This window comes from Fundulus heteroclitus, chromosome 6, assembly GCF_011125445.2.
Source record: "Fundulus heteroclitus isolate FHET01 chromosome 6, MU-UCD_Fhet_4.1, whole genome shotgun sequence".
NCBI lineage: Eukaryota > Metazoa > Chordata > Actinopteri > Cyprinodontiformes > Fundulidae > Fundulus > Fundulus heteroclitus.
This window is the reverse complement of record NC_046366.1, coordinates 4,693,520-4,704,651: the sequence shown is the minus strand read 5'-3', so window position 1 is coordinate 4,704,651 and position 11,132 is coordinate 4,693,520. Positions and strand designations below refer to the sequence as shown.

The 11,132-nt window shown below is 40.4% G+C and overlaps 1 protein-coding gene across 6 annotated transcripts in view; it reads right to left on the bottom strand.

The window, feature by feature from the left end:
* Positions 1–329: 329 nt before the first annotated feature.
* LOC105925264 (probable cation-transporting ATPase 13A3) overlaps positions 330–11,132 on the bottom strand; it is a 29,535-nt gene continuing 18,732 nt past the window's right edge. For 3 of the 6 annotated variants that reach the window (XM_021315622.2, XM_012861013.3, XM_021315624.2), the window contains 9 exons: positions 9,898–10,007; positions 9,682–9,778; positions 9,529–9,601; positions 9,255–9,432; positions 8,438–8,619; positions 8,214–8,302; positions 6,206–6,286; positions 5,858–5,953; positions 330–2,896 (listed from right to left, as the gene is read on the bottom strand). In XM_021315622.2, the coding sequence (XP_021171297.2) occupies positions 2,714–2,896; positions 5,858–5,953; positions 6,206–6,286; positions 8,214–8,302; positions 8,438–8,619; positions 9,255–9,432; positions 9,529–9,601; positions 9,682–9,778; positions 9,898–10,007 (1,089 nt within the window). In that variant the 3' untranslated portion in view covers positions 330–2,713. Of the gene's footprint in view, positions 2,897–5,857; positions 5,954–6,205; positions 6,287–8,213; positions 8,303–8,423; positions 8,620–9,254; positions 9,433–9,528; positions 9,602–9,681; positions 9,779–9,897; positions 10,008–11,132 lie in introns of those variants that run through there. The other 3 variants (XM_021315623.2, XR_004931189.1, XR_002428064.2) reach the window with 3 other exon arrangements.

The window sequence follows — 11,132 nt, the reverse complement described above, 5'->3', positions numbered from 1 at the left end:
AAGTACAAACAAGGTATTACAGTTTCATTGAAATAAAACATTCTCACATTTTTACAGATGTTATTTAGTAGGGCTTTACTAGATTATAGTAAGTAAAAAAAAAATCTGATAATAAAATCAAGTTTTCAGCTCCATGTACCTGTGTGATATTCACTATGCAAATATTAATGTGGAATGTTGTATGATTATAAAACAACAGTCGCATCTATCAGAAACAGAGGTAAAAGGCATCTACAGGAAGATGGGCAGTCGTTTCTGTTGTTTCTCTTCCACAGGAAGAATTTTAACTCCAAAAAAAAAAAAAAAGAATTTAATGCTTTCTTTCTTAGAAACACGACAGTACCAGTTATGTTAATAAACTCGGCATACAATCACATTAAAATTACTCCCTCTTTATATGGTTTATTCATCAGGATCTCTGACAAAATTATCTGGTCTTTACCCGGTTCTAAGCTCATTAAATAGAACTTGAAGTTTACAGAAATAAATCCAATTCTATCATCATTTAATAAACAAAGAAAGCCAAAATGGAAAAGCTGTGTGTGTTGCTTCTGAAGGATTTAGAAAGTCCAGACAAACACAAAGATTCACATCTCAGACTCTAGATGCTCCAGCTAGCAAGTTAAATGATAAGGTTCATGAAAGGAGGATTAGAAAAAGGCTCAATAAACATGCTCTGTTTGAAAGAGTTGCCAGGAAAAAGAGCTTTCTCTCTAAAAAGAATAAAATAGCACAACTTACATCTGAAGTTGCATTTGAACAAAACCCAAGTTTTTCAGATCAATGTAATTTTTGTTTGGGGAGGGGGGGGGGTGAAGCCAATGCAGACATGCTTTCCCATAATACACCACACCATGTTTAGAGAGAACAAAATACAGTGTATGAGCACCAGCACCTTTAAAACATTTGGGCTTATTTAGCGAGCAGAACACCGAGGCCTCCTGCAGTCATAGACTACAGCGCATGTGTACGGACATATTTAATAAAATAGAAAATGTATCCCGATTTGGCCCGTTGCCAGATAAAAGTACCTTTGTAAATAACAACATTGAAGCAGGTATTAAACATACTTTTCATTACGTCCACATTTCTGTATAAAAAGCATTTTTCATTGGTCTGATGTAATATTCTAATATGAAATGGCTTGTTTTCATTAGCCGTAAGCAGAAAATCATCACAATTAACCGAAATAATGACAAACATCAGTACCTGTTTAACTAATCTATATAATGTTTTTAACTTAGTGAATTAAGTTACTGAAATTAACTTTTCAATAATATTCAATATATTGAATATTACAGTATAGATATAGAACATGTCTATACCAATGTATTCAGGGGCCATCTGTCTGACAGCTAGTTTGGCTCAACCTGGGTGACAAAACAGGTTTATGATCGTTGACTCTGCAAGAGCCTTTTAAAAGAACGGCAGAAAAACGAAGGAATTGAGGGGCTGCAACTGTCAAATGTCACTGGAATGCTGTGGTGGGACTTAAAAAGAGCTGTGCAGAAGGTAATGTCTGACAGCCTGAAGGCAGGAAGCCTGAAACGATGTTGGAAAGGTGAGCGAGCAAAAGATTCCTCCACAATAGAGTGACAAAGTGAACTGAAAACAGCTACTTAGACCTAATCCTGCTGACTGTAAATCCTCCTTTTATCCTTAAACACATATCTATTGATGTCAGTAACTTTCATGCTAATGTGATTGCAACTGACATTTCAGGATAAGAACAGCTGGATGACACTAAACTAAATTCACAGTCTTCTGGAGTACTTTGTCTCATCACTGTTAGTATAGTAGGATGAATTCATAAACCACATTTTTACCTGCAGCTAATATTTCAGTGTTCAACCTGTGCAATGTTATTCTGTTCCACTATTCCAGATGATATGAATTATATTACAGTGCTGTAAAAAGTATCTGCACCCTTACTTACGTCTTCTTTTTTCAGTTTTACTTGCAACACTGATGCAACACATCATGTCCCGATTTTTTTTTTAAATCCCGTAGCAGATGAGAAACAAAGCTCCTGGCATCTACCAGTCTGGAAAAACTTAAAAAGCCAGTTTTAAGGCTTTGGGACGGCAGCAAATCACAATGATAAACCACTGTCCACAAATGCAGTTGCCTGTTAAGGTTCCTGGTTCAATAGAAAGTGCATGGCTGAATCCAATTAAGATTCTGAGGTATGACCTTAAACAGGCCGTTCACGCTCAAACTCTCTCCTGTCTCACTTAATTGAACAATTCTCCAAAGAAGATTGAGCCAGAACTCCACCATAGCGATGTGACAGACTCGTGGGCAGCTATCTCAAATGCTGTGACACAAACAGATTAGCTTTGACTTGGTGATCCTGACAACAAAAAAGAGAAGAAATCTGTTTGGGGGCAAATACTTTCTAATTGTGTTAGATTATGCTCGTAATTTCTAGGATGATTGGAATGATCAAGTATTATTCATGATGGTTGATTCTTAACATCAATGCTCCTAATGACCAATGCACTGAAACAACCCAGGATCCAGAGTTTGGTCCACTCTGATAGGGTGGATGAAAATGAAGGCAGACATCAAGTATGACCCGTTCACAGAGACAATCAAGTCCAGTAGGAGACCTTATACGGGTTAGTCTATTTGCTGGAACAGAAGCCAGCTGATCAGTAGGACATGTCCGGGTCCGTCTCTTCAGGTTGTCATTTCACGTCTCCTGCGGGGATCAAAGAGCTGCAGATATGTGGGACTGTGGATCACCGGCGTACGTGACAGTAGAGGGTTTGGGGGGCCAGTTGGCATCCTCCTGCAGCTCCAGAGCCAGGTGCTTGTACAGCACCTTTGGGGGCTTGTTCCTCCGACAGAACAACCGAGACAGGAACAACGCGCCCCAGCTGTCATTGGCAACCTGTGAACACAGTAATGTGAAAAAATCTAGAAATCAAAGTAGTGGGTGACTATATCACCACTCTATATTGACTTTGGTGAATGACTAAGGACGTGGATACTAAAACCAGCAGAAACAGAGTGCCATCGATTGTTCGGTGACAACCATAACCCTAACATGGCTGTTTCAAAGCTTACATTTGATAACATTCTAGTACATTTTTTACAACAGTGACAATATGTTGATGGAAAAAGAAACATCATGAAAGTTGCAAAAATCATGCATAATGACATGCACAATGCCAAACCCTTAAACTCCTCTCACACTGTTGTGTATATGCTTTATGTATCCATTGCATAATAAAACACCCGCTTTAAGGCAATACTGCTGCAGCATCCAGGTGTGACATATCATGTTTACACACACTGTATGAAAGGTAATACTTTTTTGCCACTGTCTGGCATTACACCAGAGTATACCGAATCAAGAAGTTTACATTCACAAAGATTATTGTGGATTTACACAAGTTGGGTCAACCCATGTGATAATGTGATGGCTTTAAAACCTTTTGATAGGTAAATCCTGACAATGTATGTTAAGGCAATGCCTGAGATGTAAACAATGGAAAGTTCTGACTAAAGATCCTGCATGTTCTGTGATCTGAATAAATTAGGCCATTTTCCATTGCATGTGAAAAGCCCCAGGCTTTTCAAAAGTCTGGGGCTTTCAAAAGGCCAGAGTTGTTTGGATACAAATTTATACAGGAAATTTCAGATTCCCAGGACTTTTAGTTTCACAGGAAAAAGGTCCTGGTCTGATGGTAGGACTTTTCAACAAGCCTAGGGCTTTGTTCAAAACAGTCCCCCGCTTGGAGGAGTCGGGAAATGAGTTAACAAATCTACCCATTTTACACCCTTAATTTATTACTAAAAGTAGTTTTACGACGTTTTTAGGCAAGAATATTCCAAACTTCTCCTGTGCAGTCAGTTCATAAAGGTGATGAGCCAATTTTGAATCTGTTTTCAGAGTCGTCAGGAGCAGCAGAGACCCGCTGACAGGCTGGCCAAAACTCCAGCAAACTATGGTGAGGAGCTTGTTGGAAAATATCCAGAACATCTTGGCTCAGATATCCTGGATACAAAGGATATTTTACCAAATTCTATATGTAAACTTAGGATTTCTTTTGCACTAGTGGCCTTTACATGACAGTATGCTGACTGGAATTGGGGTTAAGAGAAAGGGGGAAGACATGCGGCAAACAAAGGTCCACAAGGCGGGACTCAGACCTGGGATGGCCTCATCGGAGACCGAGGCCTCCGGACATGGGTCGTATGCTCTTTGCCCTGCGCTACCACCACACCATGTGTGAACTTATGAATTTGAAGAAAGTTTTTTTATTCTCCTAAAGAAAATTCTCTTCTTTAAAAAAAAACTATACAGTGTCTGTAAACATCTGGTTGCTTTTTCTGCACTGATGAGGACTTGCTCATCTACAAAAAGCTTATACACAAGCTGTGAGAAGTCTGACAATTTTTCTGATTGATTTAGCTCATCATCATTTGACCACTCGGGGGCAGAAATAGACTGTATAACAAACATTGATCTTTCAGTCCCAGAGGGCAGGCAATCAATGAGTAGGGAAAAAGAAAGGAACAAGACTTCACAGGGAAAAACTCAAGACAAAGTGGCACACTGTAAATTTGACACTTCATCCCAATATACATGCACTACACCAAACAAGGAGGAATCATGAGCAAGATCTAAACTTCATACAAGAGACAGAGCTTTATGTTTCATCAAATGTGCTTAAAGGTACATAGCCACATTATTATTTTAATTTATACATCAGAAGCTCACTCTGGTTGCATACAAAGTTTTTATGAAAGATTATCACGTCCTGCTAGCGTATTAGTTGTTATTTTGACGTTCTACGCTTTGTTTTTGCTTAATTTGGTAGTAAATAAAGCCCTTTGTGTTTATTTATAACAGCAGAGGTACGACACTGCGCATGTGTGCAGGGGATAAACAGGGAAGCGGCTAACGGCCATTAGCGTCTCCCAGCGAAACAATGGAAACAAAGAAGAAAGGTCCAAGATCCAGTGTACAAAAAAATATATGATTCCAAGAGGGAAAAGAGAGGAATAGTGCTGTGAATACAGTATGAATAATGGTGTTCACTGAAGCAGAAGCTAAAGCTGCCGAGGCTCAGACTGTAGAGTTGATTGACGCGAGTAACGTCCTTATTAATACTGTGATAATAGTGATAGCAATGCTCTTCTTAGCCTCTACAGTCTTAAGTACATTATAACAGTAATAACATTTTAAATAACATTATAACATTACAAATAGATTGATTGACTGATTGGTTGATGCTTGATGTTGTGTCCCTGTTTCCATTTATAAATGAGAATTTTCTTTCTCCTTAATGTTCTGACATGAGGTTCTTAGAGTTGCTGTAGATCGTTGTATTAAATTAATAACAGTCGGTTTTCGATCATGCTGAGTTGCCGCTTTACCACGAGGCATTGAAGAGAGGTCAGGCTCGGTTCGGTATTATTATTAATAGTGACTTATTAATTTTAAAAGGGATAGACGTGTTAGAAAATGAATGGATGGATTATGCTTTCTGATAGTTCTGCGGTACTGCCGGTAGATTGTGCCACGTCTTTTTGCTGGGTTATATTAGGCTTAAAAAGGACTATCAAAGTACTAACAGGATAGACGCTTGGTGTATATAACCTTATTTTATCATGATCAAATAGGTTTTGGTCTTTTTTTAAGCATATAACATGGCTATGTACCTTTAAATTCTCCTCATCTATACTATAAAAGAGAAATTTTGTGATATACTGTACCAATGTTCTTGTCAAGATAAGAAGCAGCTTTAGAAGTATAGGAGAATAAGATTTCAGTACAAGGTAGTATCTAAACAGTGAGACTAAATAAAGTTGATTTCAGTGAAAGAAGAAAAAGCTTCCCAACCTGTGGTGTGTCGCCAGAGGAGGACTCTCTAGGGCCATTTGCCCCTTGACTTCCTCTGAAAACAAGCCTCCACAAGATGATGTCAACGATCAAAATCTACGGGAGATTTCAGGGGGGAACTTCAAGAGTTGGCTGATCATCAAGATTGAGTTATAGCACCAGAAAAACGGTATCACAAATTAAAGAATTTAAAACCATGGTACTGATTTCACTCATTAGGAAGCAATTGTGAAGTTAAGCAGGAATTTGGTAAAGAAAATAACTAAATGCATGCCAACCCAACTTTTGCATTACATTCAGGAGGATCAATCAGAGACAGGATGCTGCGTGTGACGTTTGGAGACGTACCTCCAGTGTGAAAGACACAACCGCATGCGCTGCAATAATGATGACCAGAGTAACACGCCAGTCATGTGGAACACACACGATCTGAGGGGGGGCAGGACGCCATGATGAGCAATGCTGACAGCATCACACACAAAAGGCTATTTCTTTTGCAGATTCTCTCACACACACAAGCTCACTTGTGTTCCCAAATGAATGTTGCACTGATTACATTATTTTATATCCATTACGGTGGTCGATAGGTGCACACTTGCAGCAAATGACTCACACACAACACACCACAAATGGTCAAATGCCGTGCGGACACATTAATGATGCAAACTCCAAACACACATATGGACACAAAAACCAAGTGCAACAGAACAACGCTGCAACAGAAAAAACCCTAAAATAACAGAAAAAAGAATGATGCAAACTCCAAACACACACAAAAAAACGCAAAAGGAAAACACTGCAAAAGAAAAATGCTGCAATCCCAGAAAATAGATCGAAGCAATATGAAAAATGCTGCAAGTACCAAGTTATAAAAGCTGTAAACTCGCTCTAAAAAAATAGAAGTGTGCCACACCAATAGGGGGAGTCGACCATCAAGTTATATGGTAAATGGTAAATGACTTGTACTTGTATAGTGCTTTAACTAGTCTGACGACCTCCAAAGCGCTTCACACTACAGTTTAGTCATTCACATATTCACACACACATTCACACCCTGACGGTGGTGAGCTATGTTAGTAGCTACAGCTGCCCTGGGGCAGACTGACAGATGCTAGGTTGTCATGCAATATTTTTCACATATCTGTGAAAAACTGATATGCTACTGTCCTTACAGTAAAATAGAAAACTGATCATTTGTGAAAAATCGAGCTCCTCTGAATCTTCCCAGTGGTCCTATTGCCATTTGCAGATGTGCATCGCTCCCAGTCAGGAACAACCAATCAGAGCCAGGGGGAATAACTTAAGCTTGGGTTATGCTTGACATGTGTACATTCCAAGAATCACAATCTGTTGATGGTAGTGATGTCTGGCTAAATCATAATGCTTAATATTCACCAGTAGAAGCTTTGCTTGTTCGCCATGTTTTTCTGCACAGGGCTGTCCGCATAGTTAAGGCTGGTTTATGTTTGACGCGTCCGTGCAGCATCCACACTGTCCAACTTTGGCATACTGTGCACCTAGGACATTTTCTAACTACGCCGACAGTCCCATGCTGAAAAACATGCCGGGAGAGGAAACGCTTCTACTGGTGGAGATTCGGCATTATGAGTGTGGATGCCGCGCAAAGGGGTGCGGTGGCTGAAACTGTGGAATTTGGCCATGCAGACCTCATGAACGCGTCAAGCATAAACCAGCCTTTAGCAGTGTCAATCACGCTCATGGCTGGTCACACCCCTACTTTCTTCAATGTCATCTGCTCAGAAAACAACATCGAGTAAACAGAAGAAGACCGATGACAAAAAGCAAGCTGAAAAGAAAGAAGCAGGCCGAGCCTGTAATAAAACAAGAGTGACCATCAGAGCAGCAGGCCGGCTGCGCTGTGGAGGGGGGCTGTGGAGCAGCTTAGAGCAGGGGGGAGGTACCTGGAAGGTGTGCTTGTTCATATTTTCAGGCAAAGTGCACAGTTTTCTCAGAACTCCCCACTGCAGCTTTAATGTCTTTACTGAGAGAAATCCCCTAGAGGTCTGGAGCACTTCTGTTTTTCAGAGCAAGTTTATAGCTTTTTTTTTTTAAACTCGCTGTTGTTTTTCGTACTGACAGCATTTTCCATTTTGCTTCGGTCTATTGTCTGGGATTACAGCACTTTTCTTTTGCAGCATTTTTCTGTTGCATTTGTTTTTTGTGTTTCTGTTTTGGAGTTTGGATCATTGATCTGTATGCAGCCCGTTTGGCCATTTGTGGCACATTCAGCCGTTTTCTGAGCATTTGCACCTATTGGTACAAGTAAAAACTAAGCATCACAATAATGTCCTATATTTTACACCCAGACATAACAAAAAGTATTGAAAAGGATTACCTCTAGGAAGTTATCTATAGCAGAGACGGGGTACAGCATGATGAACAGGAGAAAAGAATATAGACCAAAGCAGGACAGCATAAACGGCCCTAATGAAAGATAAAACAGAAATTTAGATTAAATATTTTTGTGTTTAGAACCACAGATTTACCTGTGGGTTATTTACACTTCACATATTGCAAAGGAAACAAATTAAGAGTGGTATCTCACTGTAAATGTCTTACAGTTCTTGTAACTCGGCTGCCTAAAGGGCTTTCCCTTGGAGAAAACAATGGCTACAGCTAAATACTGGAAGGACGACACATAGAAGAGGGAGGTGTTCTCATAGTTCCTGATGTTTTTGTGGTTGTGAGAGGTTGTCCCATTTGGGCTCATGGAGAAGCTGGATCGGGAGATGTTACAGGCACTGCCGGAGAGAGGGAATGCAAAAAAAAAAAAAAAACTGTTACATAAATAGAATAACATGTTTAAATCCAAATGATCAACCTATGGTTATAGTTTCTGTCTAACGCATACATATTTCAAACGGATGTATGCGTTAGAAAGGCCTAGTCCAAGTACAGACCCAAATCTAGTTAAGAATCTGTGGCAAGACTTGCAACGTGGTTCCCATCTGAGCTGACTGAACTGGAACTTGTATTATGCAAAGAAGAATGGGGGAAATGATCAGTCTCACCATGTGCAAAGCTGGCAGGAGCTTTGAGTTTAGGGAGACAAGGTGGTGAATACTAATCAATAACAAACTTATCACATTTTTCTTTGTAAAAAAAATAAAACCCATGTATCAACACAAAGTAGTGCACTTCGCAAAGGTGCATTACATTACATTGTTACATTGCAAAATGTAACAATGTAATGTGATAATGTGACAACACTCCTTCCAACTAGTCAATCTGATAGATCCAGATCCGTTTTTTAAATGACACAGATACTAAATACGGCATATCCTATCCTTCTCATCATGTAAATTTGACAGAAAACACATAAGAACAGTTCTGAATTTTACAAGGTTACGATAGCCACATAGTAAATGTGACTCACTCTGACTGGGGCGTCCATGTCTCATACCAGCTCTGCTGCTGTACCAAGTAAAAAGCCAAGACCTGGAAGGCCAGGCAGGTGAGGATCTGGGTCAGAACTGAGCAGAGCAGCGGTCCTGAGATCAGACTGGACGGAGGACGTTGGCTCACCAGCTCCCTCCACGCTGGGTTGAGACTCACTGTAGACAGACAAAAGAAAAGCCTTCAGCCACTGGACCCCCAAATCACCTCCGCCAACTGAAAAGCCTCTGAGCCGTTGTCCCCATGCTGCTCACTTGTGAAGGCAATGATGAGGATGATGACGAGGTCAATGAAGAGAAACTGGAAGTCGCCCAAGTTGCTGAGGATCTGGATTAACAGAAAGGGTTAAACTGCACAAATCAAAGAAAACGACATGGGAAAGAAAATGCCATCAGCGCAGTATTTACCCAGTAAAGCAGGATGACACTGATGTATTGGATGATGCTGTAGAGAGCCATGAATTTAAAGACGCAGAACGATGTGATGAGGGCAGCTCGTCCCTCCCTTTGGAAAATGACATTTGCACATTATTAACTGAGCCGCTGAAACCCCTGCTGGTGGGAAATTGGGTAACTTTAATCACAGGAAGAGTGAGACACGTTTGAACCGAATCCTCACTGTACCTGATGAGGTTGGGGACGCAGGAAATGTTGGAGGTGGAGGAAGTGAAAGGTGAAGCGACCGACGCCTCCAGCTCAGACAGAGAAATCCCACTGTGAGCTCTCTTCAGGGCCTGAGAGGGAACCTCCATCAGTCTTAGATATGCCAAAGCAAAGTGTGTGAAGCTATTCTTAAAAGTGGATTAGGCACCTGTGTAGCTGTGTTACTATGAGCATCTTAGTGGTAGTAACACATATATGTAAACACAGTAAATGAGCGGTGACAGATTCCTCCACAGCTTCAACAAAGATCATTTTCTCCAGAGAAGCAGGAAAGGCTCAATAAAAACCTGAGGGACTGTCTCTTTTCTCCTCCTTGGGCAGGTATCAACACTCAAACAGTATTTTTAATCAGCATATTTTATGCAACACAGGTTGTCCTCTTTCCATCTTTACAGTGCTGGCACATGGCTCTGCAAACCGGACCGCCTCACAATCTGATTTAAGTCCGGACATCAACCAGGCCACTCTAAAGCCTTCCCTCAATTCTTTTATTTAAACCATTCACAGCTGGAGTTTCTATGTTTTAAATCCTGTTTCTTCTTACTTGATAAAACATGCATATAACAGGAAGCTACAGTCACCACTCTGAGAATGTTTTTAACAACAGATCCTCGCAAAAGTATTGGAATTGTGTGGGACAGACATATGCGAAGCAGCGCATGATTGTGAAGTAAAGAACAATTACAGATGATTTTGAAACTATTCTACAAATAAAAACCTCAATAGTTCATATGGATTGAGGCCAATTACTCACATATTCATAAATCAAGTCCAGCCCAATCAGTTGCCTTCAGAAGTCACTTAATTAGTAAATAGAGTTCTTCTGTGGGTAATTTAACCTCAGTATTATCCAGATGTTCTGCTTTGGCCTCAGAGGTTCCTTAGAGAACATCAGTGAACAACCAGCATCACGAAGACCAAGGAACCCAGCAGACAGGTCAGGGAGAAAGATGTGGAGGAGTTTAAAGCAGGGTTACGTTCTAAAACTAAATCCCAAGCTTTGAAGATCTCACAGAACTCTGTTCAATCCATCATGTGAGAATGGAAAAAGTCTGACAAAACTGCAAACATACCAAGGTATGACCGTCCAAACTAACAGACAGGGAGAAAATGAATCAGAGAACCAGCTAAGAGGCCTGCAGTAACTCTGGAGGATCTGCAGAGATCCAGAGCTCACTTGGATGAATCTGTTGATG